Source organism: Lotus japonicus, chromosome 6 (assembly GCF_012489685.1).
Source record: "Lotus japonicus ecotype B-129 chromosome 6, LjGifu_v1.2".
Classification (NCBI taxonomy): domain Eukaryota; kingdom Viridiplantae; phylum Streptophyta; class Magnoliopsida; order Fabales; family Fabaceae; genus Lotus; species Lotus japonicus.
Window position 1 is genome coordinate 59,141,012 of NC_080046.1, and position 19,374 is coordinate 59,160,385.

At 39.2% G+C, this 19,374-nt stretch overlaps 3 protein-coding genes across 9 annotated transcripts; 2 read left to right on the forward strand and 1 right to left on the reverse strand.

Moving 5' to 3' along the window:
• The first annotated feature begins 4,321 nt into the window (after positions 1–4,321).
• Positions 4,322–5,415, forward strand: LOC130722972 (photosystem I reaction center subunit III, chloroplastic). Its single transcript, XM_057573872.1, has 2 exons — positions 4,322–5,110; positions 5,215–5,415. Exon 1 carries the CDS (start codon positions 4,416–4,418, stop codon positions 5,091–5,093), a length of 678 nt encoding a protein of 225 aa, XP_057429855.1. The 5' UTR covers positions 4,322–4,415; the 3' UTR covers positions 5,094–5,110; positions 5,215–5,415.
• Positions 5,416–5,781: 366 nt separating this feature from the next.
• Positions 5,782–8,393, reverse strand: LOC130722974 (LOB domain-containing protein 4). Its single transcript, XM_057573873.1, has 2 exons — positions 7,978–8,393; positions 5,782–6,797 (listed from the first exon to the last, which is right to left on the reverse strand). Exons 1-2 carry the CDS (start codon positions 8,155–8,157, stop codon positions 6,465–6,467), a joined length of 513 nt encoding a protein of 170 aa, XP_057429856.1. The 5' UTR covers positions 8,158–8,393; the 3' UTR covers positions 5,782–6,464.
• A 4,911-nt stretch (positions 8,394–13,304) lies between these two features.
• LOC130726006 (CBBY-like protein) lies at positions 13,305–19,157 on the forward strand. 7 transcript variants are annotated; one of them, XR_009014673.1, is made up of 13 exons: positions 13,310–13,667; positions 13,765–13,814; positions 13,911–13,974; positions 14,499–14,547; positions 14,682–14,750; positions 15,483–15,544; positions 16,354–16,440; positions 17,075–17,229; positions 17,343–17,421; positions 18,003–18,146; positions 18,322–18,442; positions 18,556–18,703; positions 18,833–19,157. XR_009014673.1 is itself a non-coding variant. In XM_057577209.1 (12 exons), exons 1-11 carry the CDS (start codon positions 13,426–13,428, stop codon positions 18,437–18,439), a joined length of 1,119 nt encoding a protein of 372 aa, XP_057433192.1. In that variant the 5' UTR covers positions 13,310–13,425; the 3' UTR covers positions 18,440–18,442; positions 18,556–19,157. The 7 variants fall into 7 exon arrangements, 2 of the variants coding, with proteins under 2 accessions (XP_057433193.1, XP_057433192.1); XR_009014674.1 differs by having other exon boundaries at positions 18,836–19,157; XR_009014675.1 differs by having other exon boundaries at positions 18,556–18,695.
• The last annotated feature ends 217 nt before the right edge of the window (positions 19,158–19,374 follow it).

Here is a 19,374-nt window from a genome sequence, read left to right on the forward strand (position 1 = left end):
ACTAATATTACATTATTCATTATTTCTTTCTTCTTCTTCTTCTTCTTCTTCTTCTTCTTCTTCTTCAGTTGCGGTCCAGAGGTTTTGATCAATCAAAGGAGGATCATCAGGACCAACCAATCCTTCAGCAGTGATTTCTTTCATCACTCCCATGGAGCTAAAATCAAGATTCGGGAACAAATGTTGAGCCTGGTCCTTGGCGAGGTAGAAGCCCCGTTCGCGACTGTCATAGGCAATGTCGGCGGCTTGTTCCCTCGCCTCAGTGGCTTTGGCTTTCTCCACTGATAGCTCGCCCTCTAGCTCTTTGATCCTCGCAAGAAGGAAAGTAATCTCAGCATCTTTCATGACGAGAGTTGCCCCATGAGCCTCGTTCGCCTTCTTGATCTCTTCAGAAGTAGCCTGCATCGCCTCCAGATCTGCCTTCACCAAAGCCATAGACTCAGCAGACTTTTTCTCCTGCTCCGCCAGCGTCTTCTTTGCTAACTCCAGTTCAGCGCTCAATGTTTCAAGCTCTGACTCCTTGGCAGCCAGTGCCTTGCCTTTGGCGACCAAGTCCTTCTCTACTTGATCTTTTTCTTTTCTACAAGCTTGGAGGCTTGAATCAAGGTCGTCCGCCTCCTCTTTCATCAGCTTCAGATGGTCCTCCAGCTCGCCGATCTTGATTCCCGCCGCGCCAATCAACTTGTCGGCATGGATTTTTTCTTTTCCCGCCTGCGCCACCAGTTTGTCGAAGCGCTTTTCCCAAGCAGCAACGGCTTCTTGATGCTGAGCGCTCTCAGCCTTCAACCGTTCAGCTTCAGCGGCTGTGGAGTTGAATTTGTCAAACGCGTAGGCGAAGATGCACCCAGCGCGTAGAAGACAGGCAAGGGTTTCCTCCTTGGTCTCGTTGAGACCTCGGCTCAACACTTCTTTTTCTACGACGTCGCGGTTGAGGCTAGTGAGCAAGAACTCTGAGGGCTCAATAACATTGGGTAGCATCTTGAAGTGGCTGGAGGAACCACCTCTGTTACCAGGAGCTTGCTCAATCCGGGCGGCCACGGAAGTAGTGGCGGCATCGGGAGAGGGTCTTTCTTCTTGGCGAGGCGGGGGAGACAAAGAACGCTCATCGTTCGTGGGAGACGGGCTAGGAGGTGCGACTTGGCGCGGGGGAGACTTCGGGTTTTCTTTTTCTATTTCTTTTTCTTTCTCCCCGGCGGCAGCATTGGAGCATGTGGCGGCAACTGCAGCGCTTATGCCAGCAGTTGACGACTGGTCAGCGGTTGATGTTGTGGGGCCTATAGTGGCAGACTTGGCGGCGGCACCGGTGGCTGTACCAGCGGCAGCAGAATCGAGGGCTGAAACAGTGACAGGCTTAGTGGCCGCAGCGGCGGAGGCTTCGGCGACAGGGTGTTGGCTCGTCCCGTCAGTTGGAGACTTGGAGCTTGCAATGGCAGCGGTGGTGGCAGCTTTCTTGCCTTTGGCCACAGTGGGTTGAGCGCCGGGGTTGGAGGAGCTAGCGGAGGAGCTTTTGACTAATCTCCTCCTCTTGGGGGCCTGAGCGCCCTCGGCTTGGTTCTCAGCACCGCCCCGTTTTTTCCCTTCGCCTTCGGTGTTGAACTTCGGGGAAAAGCGGGCCATTTTCCTCTCACGGGCTTTCAAAAGCCCGGCGTTGGTGAAATTCATATATTCTGCAACAATAGACAAAAAAAAAGGGTCAGTAGCGACATGAGGGGTGAGTAGAGAAATGGAGATGGTAAAAATAAATTATGTGACCTAAGTATTTGGGTGTCCTTGAGAGGCGAGCGCCCTCAAGGACTGTTGAGCAGTCAAGGATAGGAAGCGGGGCGAGGAGATTCAAAAAGGCTTTGTCATTGGGAGACAAAGATTCTTCTAAAGGGTCGGTAATCCCATTGGGCTTCTCCGTCCAGTAAAGGGGAAAAAGGGCAGTCCCGTCCCTAAGGGTGAAAGCTTCAGGGTAGGCGGGGTGAACTGCCACGCAGAAATATCGCCGGGCGAAGGAGGACTTCGCGTTACTCTTATGAGGGTTCAGGCACTTACGGCCGGCTCGGGCCTTTAGGGAAATCCATCCTTTGTTTTTGATGGACTTGGGGTCAACATCGTAGAGGTAGAAGAAGCTGGTGGGAGATGGGGCGGTGCCAACAGCGGCGCACAAGATCTCGAAGCACCGGATGAAGGCCCAGGCATTGGGATGGAGTTGACAAGGAGCCGCATTGATATCGCGGAGGACGGTTTGAACGAAGGGCGAGAAAGGAAGCCTGACTCCAAGCTCGCCAAACATATACTCATAAACAAAGAAAAAGTGGGATCTCTTTACATCGCCATTGACCTTATGAAGCCAGGGGCGGTCCACAGAACTACAGGGCCAAATCCTGAGTTTGACGTTAAATTCGTCATCATCAGATAAACCACCAAGGTTGCTCACGAATTCCACGATAAGATTACTATCCTGGAAAACAGAGGATTGGTCTATAGCTTCGTGAGTGGGTGCTTTTTGGACTGGAAGGGGCAAAGTCGCGAAGGTTTTCAGTCGGTAAGAAGGGATCTCTGGGACCTCTAAACGGAGGCCGCCGGCTGCGGTAGAGTCGGGGTCGCTCCCAGAAGAGGAAGAGGTGTGATTAGGGGAGTTAGGGTTTGAAGCCATCTTTGACAATGCAATGAGGAAAAGGAAAAGACGAGTAGAGATAAGATGCAGAGATAAGGAAACGGGGACTCACCGGGCAAGGATGTGAAGACTGGGTAGCGGAAAGGGTGAAAAGCGACGGCACCAGAGCGGAAGTTGGAAGAGGGAGCTTGGTAAGCGATTAGGGAAGTAAAGAGAGGTCTCGGAAAGGGATGATTGTAGGGAAGAAGGGTTTTTATAGGCAAAGGGGGGAAGCTGGAAGGGTGACGCGTGTTGGACGCGTGTGGAAGGTTGGAAGTCATGATGGTTTTTAGGAAGTGGGTCGCGTGTGATGGGGAGTTACTGCGCATGATTGGACAGTTATGAGGAGTGAGGTGACGGTTGCGGAGAAAGAGGAAACTGATGTAACTGACGTATCACATGGGGCAGTTAGAAATTTGAAAGGTTTTCGAAATAAGGGAAAGCGCGAAAGGCCCCGCCACCATGAGGACTAAATGCCATCGCCTAACAAATGGTGTCGCCAATGGAATTTAATCGCCCGCCAAGGGCATCGCCAGCTGCCACTTGGACGATCAGTACATGACTAATACCTGTCACCTAGCTCGCCGGTACAAAGCGATCGTTCCCGCCACCAGTAGACTTGTGGACTTGACGGGTTGGTTCGTTCACCAAGACCAGTGGACTGAGTGACTAAAGATGCTTGTTTCCTTTTGCTTACGCCATGTTAGCGACGTAGTTTTCTTCTCTTTTCTCAAGTCATGTTGGCAGCTTAGATTCCAATGTACCATAGGATGCATATAAAAATGTTTAAAAGACACACTTAGCTCTCATACTTCGAGCTCGGTGTCTTGTGGACTAGTGGACTGGGCGACGCCCAGGGTTCAGCCCGCCAAAGGGCGGGTACCTGGCCTTAAATTGGGCCTCGATCACGGAGGCCCAATGGGCCCGATGGGTAGTACCCAAGCTCTATAAATAGGAGGTAGATATCAATTGTAAAGGACTTTTGCTCATTTGATGAAATAACACACGAAATTCAGTATTCTCTCTCATTCCCATTCTCTCTCGAGTACATTTCTCCACTCTCTAGGTACTATCCCTTCCTTCAATGTTCATTCCTAGAACAATTCTTATATTACATTTCCAAATAAAAAAGTTGATAATTCTTGCTATTGAATATGATGAGAATTGAGAAATACATAAATTGCACACAAAAAAATGTTGTTTGAATAAACTTGTTTTTTATTCAATAAAATACTTTTAATTATTTTTTAAATTAGTATAGTTTTTTAGGGTTGTACTTCAACCATGAAAAATTTATACAAGATAAAATATAAATAAACTCGTAAGCACATGTGCGATAAAATTTGTTTATAAATTTTTTCCCTAAGACTACAATATCAACCGCCGCCAGCAATGACTAAATGTAAAAAGATAATCACAAAATGTGTTTTATTCTCATCGGTAAATCAAACTCCAATATTTAATCATATTACTTCAATAACCTAGGGGCAAATAGTCAATACCCTGCAATCATAAACAGTTTTAGAGTTTCTCATTCTCAGGTCTCAAATCTCTTATCCAACCCCAAGAGCAAGTATCAACAAACCACAACCAATAGCATCAATCCAACTCAGCTTCCTCACTCCCCTCACCTTATCCACAATCCATTAACCACCACCAATCTCACTCACCAAGAATCTAAAAACCTTCTCTTCTCTCCTCTGTTCACCACACTCCACATTCCCACCACACACCCTCCTCTGCCTTCACAGCAAGAAAAAAAAAACATACAAACATGTCTCTCACAATTCCCACAAACCTCTCCAAACCCACCACCTCCCTCAGGCCAAAACTCACCACCACCAAGCCAAAACCCACCATCATCTGCAGCAGCAGCAGCACCACCCCAAACCCAGAAAACTCCGATGTGTCATCACAACTGAAAGCCTTCTCCGCCGCACTAGCCCTCTCCTCAGTCCTCCTCTCCGCTCCACTCCCGGCCGTCGCCGATATCTCAGGCCTGACACCATGCAAGGAGTCAAAGCAGTTCGCCAAGCGCGAGAAGCAGTCAATCAAGAAGCTGGAATCCTCTCTGAAGCTCTACGCTCCAGACAGCGCGCCGGCGCTGGCGATCAAGGCTTCAGTGGAGAAGACGAAGAGGAGGTTCGACAACTACGCCAAGCAGGGTCTTCTCTGCGGAGCAGATGGGTTGCCGCATTTGATTGTGAGTGGTGACCAGAGGCACTGGGGTGAGTTCATCACTCCCGGGGTTTTGTTCCTGTACATCGCCGGTTGGATCGGGTGGGTTGGTCGGAGCTACTTGATTGCGATCCGTGATGAGAAGAAACCGACCCAGAAGGAGATTATCATCGATGTTCCACTTGCTTCCAGTTTGGTGTTTAGAGGATTCAGCTGGCCTATTGCTGCTTACAGAGAGTTCTTGAATGGTGAACTTGTTGCTAAGGATGTCTGAATTTCGATTCCAACAAGGTTTCTTTTTCTATCTTTGTCTTAATTTTTTTGAGTTGATTTAGGTAATTGGGTTTGGTTTGGTTTGGTTTGGTTTATTGATTGTTGTTAATGGTGATTATCAGACAGGGGAAGATGGATGTGTGGTGAAAATTGATGGTGGAAGAGGGAGAGAAGAAGAGGGTGCTCTGCTTTCTTGTAAAACAAGGGAAGTTGTTGGTGTTGGATGATATTTATGGTGTCATTTTGTAAATTTGGATTCAACATTTGTGTCTAATGATGTAATGCATGTGAATCACAATCAAACTGATCTGAGTTTTTTTTTCTTTGGTGACTCCAACCTCAACTATATTTAATGTTGATTCAAAAATGCTAATAGTATCAACTAATTTTTTATGTGCAATTAAAATTAAAGAGAGGTTATATATAGTTTGAGCCAATCATAACAGTTGCAAATAGGTTTTGAATGGTAAAAACTCTTTGGTTTGGTTAGCCATTAGCCCCTACTACTTAGTGCGTTGGTCGTGTGACGAGTGATTAGTGTCATTGCTACCGGGTGTGAGGATACATTAGTCAAGATAGATTACTCCATGATGAATAACTACAATAATGGTTTTGAAATAAAAAACACCAGAATAGCATGCACACAGCAGAGTTTTAAGTTGAAAGAGAACAGAACAGAACCTTATCAATTGAGATGGAAGTTACACTTAACTAGTATTCAAACATTCAAACACTTGATATGATATTCATTTCTTTCAACATATACATACTTTTAGTTTTTGATATAATTTAAGAGCCATTTCCCTCAATTTGATAACATGTTTAAGCTTTGGAACTTAACTAACACACCAAATTAGGAAGAAGTAGCATTGCCTTTCAAACTCCATGCAAATTGTAGCTTGTGCATCCTTCATTCCTTCATGTTGCAAAAGGCATAGTCCTAGCACCACTAAAACAACAATAGAATTTTCCATGACACCATTTGCCATAGGAGTCCACAATCACACCATAAACTTGCACTCCATACAAAGTAGTAGTAATATTCACACCAAACTTGGTCAATGAGAAACTCTTTACCAAAACCAAATTTAACTAAGTGTATATTTGATTTTGCATCTACCACAACACAAAGGGAAAAACATGCATCTCAACATACAAATAAATAAGATTTTACAATATTAACTTAAGCGTCTAATTAAACAGAAATCAAATCCATTAAGCGGGTGAAGTGCCTCCACCACAGCTACTCCACCACTACTCCAACTCTCACAAAGTGAAAGTGATCATATTGTTTTGTTTCTTCCTATGCTCCACTAATTAGATATATGGATTACTATCCTATAATAATTGTATTAACATATATAAGTCACCATTACCACATTGAACCACCATAGCTCTCTTGATCCACCCCCATGTCCATGTCAAAAATAGGCTTAGCATGTGGGTCCATGACCTTGGATGAAGGGGACCCACTATTTGTTGGGCTAGTGGATCCAAGCCCAAGATTGGAAAAGCACCTATTTTGGTGGGCCCGAAGGTGCACCACCTCAGCTTGGGCCAGAGCTAATTGGGTTTGTAGAACATCAATCTGTTGCTGAAGAGAAGAAATAGCCCCTACGCACCCATAAACAGGATCTCGGACCCTAGCATTGGCCTCATACACCATGCTACTCACTGCATCACCTCTTTGATGCATTGGTAGGTCCTGCAAGTGAAAATTTCACGGTTATTATGATTATGATTTCATGAAAAAGCAATATATACTGTGTTGCCAAAGAAAAATGGACAATAAAATTGAATTGTTGAGGCTAAAAGGCAATTGATAGTGAAATAAGCAGAGTTGTTAAAACACTAGTTTAGTGAGACAGGTTCACGTGGTGCAGGAGCAGGACGTTAATTTAAATTATTTTTTAATGAGAGAAGAAAGTGAAGGCCCTGTTCTCAAATGTGGTTTCACTAATTTATGTTGCTGTTATGTTGCTTTACAATCTCAATTTGTGTCTGACCTTTGGGTGCCAAAATCACGTTTGCAAACTCTCATTGGCTCACCAAATGACCAAATCTCCCCAGAATCACCCATGATACGGACATGTCACATAAGTTCTAGCCGGACATGTTAATAAGTCATCTGAGCTGGGTCTTGACACAAGGACTAAAACCATTTTTTCTCTAATTGTAAGGATGAATATATTAATATAATACAAATATACATCATTCTGAGAAAACACATATGATGCCGTTTGATTTTAAACCACACGTATCATCTGCTGACACAATTCTCTTTGAGATAAATATGATCACTATAAGCAGGAAAACTCTATTTATCAAGTATTTAGTGTAGGGGCACAAATACGGAAACTCAAGGACTCTAATAAAGCCGGATATCAATTTCATATCATATCATGTCTAATATAAATTATGAATAATGTTTTATTTACATAGAAAACACACTTCCACTAATCACATATATAAAGAGACTAGAGCCAAATGAGAGATACAATATATAATGTGATTGGAAAAGAAGAGAGATAAAAAGAGAACATGAGTGAAAATGAGATGAAAGAAAAAGTTGAGTGTGAAAGAATCAATAGCATGAATTATTATACTTTGTCAGCCTTGCTTGTAATTTTTGTGTTTCTCATACCAATTAGATCCTTTTGTGTGAGATGAAATTAGGATTATATATGTTTTCTGTTCCCAGGGTATCTTAATCTCAAGATACATGTGAATTTATTTTTTCAGGGGATGAAAAGGGAAAATCAAAGTAAAGTCTAAAGGAAAATCATTTACAAATATTAACAATCAAAAGTTGCCCAAATACGACATGTGGGGTAGTGAGTATAGGGACAATTAGGGAGAATAAAAGAGAGAAGAAAGTAAATTACCTGAAGCATTTTGTTGACATTGCTGGCACCAAAGACCCTGTGCACATTTGCAAACTTCTGAGGCTCATCAGCAGGAAAATAGGGAGCAAAAACACAATCCTGAGCACATCTTCTCCTCAGAAGCTTACATGCTGCACAGGGTGGGGCTGCACCCTGCTTCCTACCACTCCCTTCCTTCATCAATCTAAGCAAACAGGGTGTAAGTACTCTACCCTTTCTCCTTCTTTTCTCCCTTTTAAACAAAAATGAAGGGAATATTGAAACAATAGCTAATAATTAAGACAGAATAATGGTGCTTAGAATGAGAAGCAGCGAGCAGTGATGGAAGGAAGAGGACAAATAGTCAGAAAATGTACAAAGTGGGGGAGAAAGAGAAAGAAAGTGAAAATAGCTAGTCAGGCACGTAGGGGAGAGGAGGAGTAACCGGCCTGCATTATATAATTATGGAAAATGTTTAGTTTGATAGGGACACTCCAATACAGTCACAATCAGAGATATAAAAATAGAAGAAAAAATAAATAAATATGTGATATGATAATTGATGTAATAAGAAACTTAATATGTGCATGCGAATAAATTAAAATGCTTTAGTTAGAAGTTAAAGATCTGCCCACGAGAGGTAGCTAAATTGACAACGCATGTTAAGGGTGGGAAAACTTATTGGGTTTAATCCCACGCAATCCCTAACAGGAGGGATGAATAGTCCAACTATTACTAAATTCAAAATTTATAACAATTCACATCCGAATGGTGACTGAAATACAGGAAAATTTGCACTAAAATGCTTCTGAAAGAAAACTATCTAGTCATGACATATGTGGCATTGTTTTAATAGAGATAGTGTATATACTGTAGTCTGTAGAGTACTGTAATTTTTTCACTTAAGAGGAAGGATCCTAAGCAAAATATACAAATAGTTGAATAGAATGCAGAATTTTTACTCTGTCAAGATCTTAGCAGAATCACATGATGATGAGGCTGACTACAAACTTTCTCATAATGAGATGCTCATTGTCAGGATCTTAGAGTTTATGGACTCGATAATTATTTTTGGTCAACTATGGGGTCGACTAGTAGTTAGTCAATGGCTATGTTTTAGGGACACAGACACTAATCGACTATAGGCTTCTACTGTACGTCCTAAGGGACATGGCTCATGCCCTAATGTAGTAGTTAGTTAACTACTAAAACGGTAAAAAAATCGAATCTTGTATAGATTAATAATACACAACTAGCTAAAAGGAGACAGCAACGTTAAAATTTATATGTTCTTTTCCTAGAGAGAATTGATTTTGGTGAAATGCCCAAACAGTTGGATACATATTTCATTTTCAAAATATGTTAATTTGCATTGACTTAATTTCAATAAAGTTTGGCTGCCCAAAAGCTATCCTCAACAGGCATTAGTAAATCATATCATGATGTTTGAAAAAATTCAAAGAAATATGAGAAAAGTTCAGAATGAGAAATTTGTCTCTTTCTAACTAGGACATGTCTTGAGTATATAGAAACTTATCCTAATATTTACAATAGTGCTTGAGCGTTTTGTAAGTCTTACAAATTTTGCTTTGAGTATAATTGATTTTCAGATAAGTGAAAATCCGACAATTGAGAATCAATTTTAATACTTAGAAACGTGGAACCAAATTTGCTATATGTGTTTTTCTTATCAAAACAGAGAAGACTAGACCACTATTTGAAGCAACCTCCAATTAATATTTGGAGAGTGGCATTGAACCAATAGAATGATTGCAGGCCTTGTGATCTTTAGAGGGACCAAAAGGAATTCAAAGGCAGGTGAGTTAGGTAAAGAAATGATTACCATTTGCCCATTTTCCTCTTCTCAAAGATCAAACTGTCTCGTGGAACAAGGTGGTTAGAAGTGTACTATTGTAGTCAAGGGCAATGGGAACAAGCAGATGCAGATGCAACAGCTCTTCATGATCCTGTATGCTCAGAAACTAGAAAAAGTGGCCATTCATGGTCAAAATGAAGAGGACAGTGCTTCGACCGTTGGAGAAAAACAACTGCTTTTCTCTTTCGGTTGTTTTGACTTGAGTTTTGAGAAAAGCAAACGTTTGAAAACAGAAAAAGGAATATATCAATTTCAAGGCAATGGGGACCCATGTGTGATGATTCATGAAACCTCTTATATATCTCCCGACATATACACTCCACCAACAAACGCGTAAATTAATTAGAGTGAGATTGTTGTAACTCAAGCATAAGAGTTCATGTAAATGCAATTGCGTTAAATACATGAAGGAAGAGTTTATCCGCCCACAATGGTTCTACCTGACTCAAACAAGACTCAATTAATGGATAATAGATATCTAACCAGACCACATCGATGTGGTTTAAACCAAAATATATACCCTGATTACTTTCAGCTTTAACTATACCAAATGCTTTGGTTTCTCTTAACTTAGGTCCACTTTTGTACAAACGAAGGATGCATCCACCTTGGTTGCTGCTACCTAGAGTTGTTTGAGAAAACCCATGTTTAACTAAACTAATGAGTTGCACATAATCATAATCAAACGTTAACTTCTTGCTTAAGGAAAAATCTAAGGGTCCAGTTTCCATGATTCACTAAGGAAATGCCATTATGGGACATCTTTTTATTGATTTTCTTTTTAACCATCATCAACTAGCATAATCTTTAGCATTTTTATCATACGATTGAGATGCATTTGGATTCAATTTTGGGTATTGAGGGGTGCACCGATGACCTATATGGTGCTTAACTTCAAATATGTATGCTTTGCAAACTTAATTTGGATTATCTTTGATCATGATTCTCCTTAATCATAATTTTCCAAGCACACTTTACTATTGTGCTGTCTCTGAGCGATGTATTGATAATTTGATAGTGGGAACATGAATTTGACTTTTTGTATTTACAATTGCTTTGTGGTCCCTTTAAAAAAAGAAGGTTAAAAAACTACAATAAGAGAGGTCCATCTTGCTTTCTTCTGGCATCTTTTTCAAGCAAAGTGCATTAAATCATCATGTAAATATTATCTGCAGTAGAATTTAGTTTAGCCGACATATGATACATATGTGACAGAAAAGCACATTTCTATGCACATAAAAAGGGACAATTTTAGCTAAATGGAAACTCTGCAGCAAAATGCCTTTATTTCTAGTGGTCTAAAGACCATCACAAATGTAGGATTCAAGTATATAATAACTTTTTAGTTTAAATTCATGTGAATCAAATTATTTTCATCACCTTTATTAATTTCTATATGTTTATTTTACTAAGTACATATTTGCATTTATATTAGGATCGAGGGTCGTAGATCTTACGATATGATCCAAATCTTCTGATCTACAATTTTTTTGCCTTCTCCCGATCCAAAGTAGGATCTCAATCTTGACAACCTTATTTCTATGCACGTAAAAGACACCATTCTATCAAAACAGATACTTGTTGCCAAATTGTCTACAGCTCTCTCCTGCGGGACCTTGAGCATTAGTTTTTAGTTATAAAGGTCAAGATTGTTTCAATCAAAAAATAACTAAAAAACTTGGCCATTAATATTTAATAATGATAAGTTGTTACATGAGACGTAGAGGTACTAGTATATAGGCCCGTGCTATGCACGGTGTTTCATATCTGGTAATTTTTATTTTGTTTTTTGTCTCCTGAATTAAATCTTTGATAACATCATGTTAACAAATGCACATGCCTAAGTCAATTATATGCAGGCATACGTTGGTTACCAGGAAGTTTGCAATAAAAAAAAATAATCCTAATGGATTATACATCAGATGGAAGCTTGTTACCATACATATATATGGATACATCATACATAAGTGGCAACGAAATAAAGGTAAATGCTGTTACACTTGATATGGGTGGATAATAACATCCACCAGTTTGATATCTTCGGTTGAAAAAAGAAGAGATACCACTTGTCCAGTATGTATAGAATGCAGTTCACAGAAGAGTTTCCAACCTCTACCGATCTTAGCGTAGTTGAATCGTTCTGGTGCAAGTATGCTACATAACATATGATAGAGCTCCAGAGGATCCAAAACCCAGCATAGCAATTCACAAGCAATAAAAAATACAAAGTGATGTCTTCACCACATGAGGGTCCCTTCTACTATCCCCTTTTGCTATGCCCTTCACAGAACAAACAAACAAACAGAGCATGGAGGAACTCATGTTTTTGTCAAAGGGGAGAAAAGGTGCAGATATCATTTCAGATATCTATCTACCAACAACAAATCCATGCAATCGGTTATATCCACCATATATCCACTTGGTCCACCAAGGATCTTTCGAGATCCAAGGCACAAAATATAATTTTTTTAGTTCATTCATACTAGAAGACAACATCATATAATGGAGAACACTGTGATGGTGCATCAGTCACGAGTGCATCTTTCTCTTGCAAACCTTCCTTTTTTTTCATCTCATTTGAGCTTTTATTGATGAGCGTGCACATTATATGTGACTTGTGAATGCAGGAAAGAACAAGAAACATGGAAAAGGATAACAAAGCTTGTCTTTTGAAAACAATCTTTTTATGGTTTTTAATCATGAATCACCACAACCACAAGTCCACAAGTGTAGAAGATGAAATTCTCCCTAAAATTATGATTTCACAATTTGGACCCTTTTACATTAGATGTAAAGAACACTTGGGGTCAAATCTACTTTCACTAATACTAACAACTTTGATATATTTGGAATGCCATGACAATTATTTTGGGTAAATAAGTTGAGAATAAGGCACAAATCAAGCTAGACAAGTAAGCCTTGCAGGAAACCATTGGCACACAGCTCCTAAAAAGAAAAAGCCCAAAATTTACATTCTTCCTTTCTGTTTGAGCATTAGTTTTCCAAGTAGAAAATCTCCCTTTAATTTGCTTCAAGCCATTGCAGAAAATCCCCCATTACAAGTTTAATTCTTCATCTCATCTTTCTCCATATTACACTGCAACAACCCTTTGTTTTGGAACTTAAACCACCTACAATGTTTTTTTTGTGTGTAAACCATTGTTATCTACTCTTCGAATGTCAACTATTCCAAATTCGAGATTTAGTCATAGTTAAAGTCTTTTATCTCTTTCAGGATTATGGTGTAAATCATTGTTATTTTGTGTAAACCATTGTTATCCGGTCGCTCTTCAAATGTTAACTATTTCAAATTCGAGATTTAGTAACAATTAAAGTCTTTATTTCTTTCAGGATTATTGTGTGAAGATCAAACTCAATAACTTTTTTCACACACACTCTGTGTTGCCAACTTAGTCATCGCAATCGCAAGCCTAAACCAACAACAAAGTTGCAAAAGCTGGGTAGGATTAGGATTGTTGTGAGCATTGTTGCAAAATTGGATAGAATATGATAACTTATGAGTCCATATTACCATAAAGTGTAGGAAAAATATCAGACTTCACAACGAACTAGAACTGAACACAGCAAGTGCCATGGCAACAACACGAGCAGTAGCATGTTCAATTCTCCCCACACACTCACGCCTTCCACGCACATTCAACAACAGCTATAACAACACATTCTCCTTCCCCGCCGCGACTCACGCAACCGTTTCCCACCATTTTCCCCCTTCCAATTTTCCCGGAAAATCTTCCCGCCTCCTCACCGCCTTCTCCGCCGCCGATAACCGCCACACCGCATCTCCAGACCTCGCCGTTCTCCTCGAAATCGACGGGTAATCCTTCTCCTCATCCTCATCATAATTCGAGATTCACTCTGTTAGCATGCTTCTCACGTTTTGTTCCGTTTCAACTGTTGCGTTCGTATTTTAGGGTTCTTGTGGATGCGCATCGTTTGGGGAATTGCCTAGCCTTCAACAAAGGTATGAACAATTCTCTGCATCTGGAATTCTTCTGTGCTTGCTGTGAGTGTAACGTGCTGTGATTTTGTTTTTTTTCTTTCTCTGTTGTGCACGCAGCATTTGAGAAGCTTGGGCTTGATTGTGCGAGTTGGCCTGAACCTGTTTATACGGATCTTTTAAGGTCAGTTTGTTTTTGTGTAAATTTATTGGATTACTTTGCACTTGCGTATTCATGAAGTTGATTGATGGTACACTTGGATTCGTGTAAATCGATGCGTTGAGTTTCATTGAAGCTTAGGTTTCTTTGCAAATTTACTTGAGAGAAGACTGAAAATTATGTGAGTGAAGAGTGTATTCAACTTGATGGATGTGTACAATGGATATAGCCATGTACAGTAAGAGCTAGCTAGCTTTTGGCTATAACAAACTGCATAGAAGCTATGGATGCTAACTGAAGGGAACTAGAGGGAACTAACTAATTAACGGAAAGTTAAACCGCCTAACTAACTAACTAACTAACTGTTGACTGCCTAACTAGCATAACTAACTAGAGCTTCTATGTCATGTTCTCGAGTGCTCATTACGTTTGGTCATTAGATATTGGAATCTATTCAGGAATCTATTCACTCTTGATTACCGCAAATTTGTGTGAATAAATACTTACATTGTTTGAGAAGTGTGAACCATTTTCAAATAACTTTGCAGGAGAAGTGCTGGAGATGAGGAAAAGATGCTATTTTTGTATTTTAATCGAGTAAGTTGTTCATCTTTTTTTTTCTGTAGTAGCAAAAGAAAAAAAAAGGAAGCATATTGGTAAATATCAGCTATTTTTTTTCATTGTAAACATTAATTGAGCCATATTTTACTGTTGTTGCCTGTAATATACAGATTGGCTGGCCTGCATCATTACCCACGAATGAGAAGGGACTGTTCGCAAAAAGTGTTTTGCAGGAAAAGGTATCGTCCTTACTCCTTACCCTTGATCCTGATGAATAGTATACTCCTAATAATTTGTGTTTTTACTTTGATGTATGAGGACCATGAAGTATGTATTACGTGCAATTAGTTAACTAGGACTGTTGTTAATGATGAAGAACATAGAATCTTCAGAAATCCTTCTTAAACTGTCCTCATTCCCGTGAACTTCTGTTTATAATGAAAGAGACATTATGCCTCTCTACTTTAATACTAAACTTTACAACCAGAACATATCCCCTAGTAATGAAGCCTTTTCATTCCTATTTCTAGCATTTATAGGAGTAGCAAATTAACTTTGGGCTAATATGGAAATAGAAATTAATGTTATTAGAATTCCAGAGGGATATATACTCCTTTTTCCTTTTTCATTGTTTTGTAGATTTTGAGAGAATAACTTATCCTCAGTTTTTCTGCTCCAAAAATAGAAGTAAATAGAAAATATAGTAGGGAAAAGAATTCCTATTTCCTATTGGAGTTTTATTTTGGCAAAACATATTACCTCTGAATTGTACATTGTCTCTGTTATTAATTAAAATGATATCTGGACTTATTGATGCAATTAATTACTTCAGTGATATTAAGTCCTAAGAGATTAGATTGTATAGCCTAGTTAACTAAATGTCCTTGCCCAAATGGTGAAATGATTTTTACTCGTATTAAGAATTTGATGATGAGAATTTATGGAGTTTGTGATTTATCATATATTGGCAGGAAAAGGCGATGAAAGAGTTTGTGATGTCAAAAAGTCTACCATTACGACCTGGTGTTGAACAGTGGGTTATCTAACATTCATTGAATATGATTGTGCTTGTGTCATATGTGTTTTATTTCTGGGGAGCTCTCTTTCAAGGAGAGCTGTACTTTCTGGGTACTGTTAGAAGAGCAATATGTACGTTAGTTAGTGAGAGCAATCCCTTTAAACTTATATGTCTCTATTAAGTTATCATGAATGTCTCTATTAAGTTTTCATTTTCTCTTAAAACTTCAATGTCACTATTAAGTTATCATACAAGACGTTCTTTCACATTGACACATTTTGGATTTTATCCAATTCACAGTTGTTTGAGTGGATTTTATTCCTCTGGTTACTAATCACATGACAGACACTACTGGTTTTTAATTGTTATTTTCTCATCAATGACAAAAAGAAGTTTCACAGTTTAAAAATTTTAAGGATAGTTTTGTTATCTTGCCTTAGAATTTAATTTGGTCTTTACTGGATAGCAATAAATATATTTTACACAGAATAGATGGGCTGTCAAGATGAAGTAACGCTACCTACCAGTGCAAGACCCTAGATGTTTACATTACATGTTAAATTTCCTTTTTCCCTCTTGATAAGATTTAGAATTGGCAGTTGGTCATCTATTGGTTTTTGACAGAGTTTTAGGTTAGGAAGTCCCAGTTTACAATGCTTCTCCTTGTTTCCATTGTGTCTTAATAATAAACTGTTCTGCAATTGCTTGTGTTAGTTCTCCTACAGGTTTATAGGTTTCCCTGATATTTCAAGAATTTTGAAACTTGGATGACTCTGGAACTTCAGTTTGTATTCCTTAACATAGTGAAATGTCTCCATTGACAGGTTTATTGATGATGCATGTGATGAAGGGATTCCAGTTGTAATATTAACAGCCTACAGTAAAAATGGTGATAGTGATACTATAGCCAGGTACTTGTACTTAGTTCCAAATCTTTACAATGGTACTAATTAGCATACTACTATGATTATTAGAGGAATATGATTTTGCGGAGATCATCTAGAGACATTTTTTATCACCCAGAAACTCAGCTTGCTGGTTTGCTTTGGGTAGTGGAGGGGTGTGTTTGTGTGTGCCTGGGTTCCTTTTATTTGGAACATACTTGGAGCGTATGATATGTGTAATTGAGTCATTAAGAGAACTATTAAGTCTTCAGGTGGTCCTATTTGTGGAATATTTTAGGGAAGGTATAATTTTTAGGCAGTATAAGAAACATTTAGTACGCCTTCCATTCAATCGTTTTGTCTTCCATATCTATACTGTCTTTGCTGCCCCCCTCCCTCTCACCAAAAAAACCAAATTCATTTCTTTCTCTCCATTTCAGTTTTTTTCCTTCCTGAACTGTAGATAATAATCTGAGTAATAGACTAAGTTCAGTGAAGTTGTTTGGTATATGACTGCATGTTCCAATATATTGCAGACATTATATTGGGCTTGTTGAGATTCATGATTGATCCTTGCTTGTTGCTTGTTTAGCTTCCTCTTTTTTATTTCCTAGAGAAAATGCTTGCTTCCGTTTTGCCTTATGTTTATTAAAACTTTTAGGGCTATAATGGAAAAACTTGGTGATGATCGAAGCACGAAGGTAATTACTGTGGGGAATAAGGAGGTTGAGCAAAGCTCATATGGCCAACTGGTCTCAGGAAAGGTAATTGCTTCTGGTTTGGATGAAGAGCTTGCCAAGGAAGCCAAAAGAGCAGGTATATACTTCTTTAGTTGTTCATTATGCATGAGACCCTCATTCATGCATCTTTAGTTCACAGTGATGTGTTCAAACTGCTAAGGAGCCTTTCATTTCTGCCATTTTTGCTAGCTGCTGCTGAGAGACAAAGGTTGGCAAAGGAGGTAGCATCTGTGCTAAAGTTGAGTGTTGAGATTGATACCTCTGAAAGGTTAGTTCATTTGCCTCCACTTTATTTTGCAAAAAATAAAAATAAAATAGTGGTCTTAATTATTTTTTCATGCATACTGTTTGGGATCCATACTCATAGACATAGAAATGATATTGTGTATGACTCAGCTTCGTAGTTGTTAGACAAGGCTCACTAAGGGTGTGTTTGAAGGGGGAAAGGAAAGAAATCAATGGAAAGTGATGAGGAAGATGGGAACAGATTAGGGGGAAATGAAGAAGAAAAACAGTTATTCCTTCAAGTGAACTGATCTATGCCTCATGTTTTGCTTTTTACAGTTGACAGCACAAGGATTACATAAATATCTTAATGTCTTTATTTCACCTTCGTAAAAGTGTGTTTCCTGATTAGGTATATTGAATTATCTTTTTAATGTCTACTTGTAGCTGTTCTGAAACAGTATACTATAAACCTCTCCAGAACATGAGCTTATGAACATATATTAGCATTTAACATCTTATCATTGAATATGAATGATTTATTTGGATTTTAATTGCATACTCAAATAGTAATGTTGTAGTCAGTTATCGTTCAATTTGCTGATCATATGTCCACTTGTCCAGTCTAGATAAGATTGTAGTTGCGCTGTATGCGGGAGCCGAATGTGCAGGGTTACCTCTCTGCAACTGTGTCCTTGTTGCAGGAAGCCAATCTGGAGTAGCTGGAGCTGAACGGGTGGGCATGCCATGTGTTGTTTTACGGAGCAGGTGATTGCTTTGTTCTTGGAAGTTCAATGAATGAAACATGTAATGGATAGGTGTTCATAATAGAACTATTTCATATTTTCATTGGAAGTTCCTTAATTCCCTGGAATTCTGATTGTTTTCAATTTTAAATCGGTGTATCTTAGAACTGTTTCTTCTTTTTGTTTGTTTCCTGCAGTTTGACCTCTAGAGCTGAGTTCCCATTGGCAGATGCTACAGTGGAGGGGTTTGGAGGCGCAGATCTAACAATTTCAAAGTTGCGTGATCTTTGCAGCAAGAAAAAACCTAAGTATTGAATGGTAATTACCTTAGCTGCAATTACGAAAAAATTTAAGATTTTCTTCTTTTAGTTTACGTGAATCAAATTTGTGATGATGCTGAAAACCTTCCCACACTAATTTTCTTATGCCAGAGTTATGAATTTACCCTTATCCAAGAAATTTGCAATAAACACAACCACACTTGCTCTGGATTTGAAGCTTTTTGCCGGCCGAATGACGGGAATGGACCTCTAGAAAGGGAGTTTAAGATGAGTGTCTCTTCAGAGACAATGTATGCTGGTATTGGAATTATTTCATTTCATGTTGATATTTGGCGCTTCATATAACACATCCACAATATAGTATGAGAGAAACCACACTGATACATGCGCTCTTGTTGTCGCAATTGCATGATCATATGTCTATCAGCAGCCTGAGGAAAGAGTTTTCTTGCTAGTCATTGTGGATGTGGAGAAGCTTTAACCGCAGTTGCTGGGTAAATATAATAGTTATAATGTAACATTAATTCATGTGATTGTTTTTTTTTTTTTTTATCTAAACGGATCTCAAGTCCTTCTTGCAGAGTGTAGAAACAAGATTGATTTTGTATTTCTTTTCTTTTAACACTTGAAAAATCCAACCATGGTGGGTTTGAAATGTCCCGTCGGACTAAGTGATTGAGCCATTTTTGGTAATAGACATTTGTCGCATTAGTGAAGTAGCCCCACTTGATGCATTATTAATCTTTAGCCCATTTATTTGGTCTTGTAATGGGTAGTTTACCAATAACTGATACTTTCATGTTAATCACTCCCAAAGAACTACTGGGCGGATTTTACGGCTATTAGTGACGCTAGAATTCCTCTCGCGTATCAGCATGCAGTGTTACTAAGGAATTGCTGGCGTCCCCAACGTTGGTTATCAGTTATTAAGGAGCTCTGAATGATCATCTAGCTGAGTTAAGAAATCAT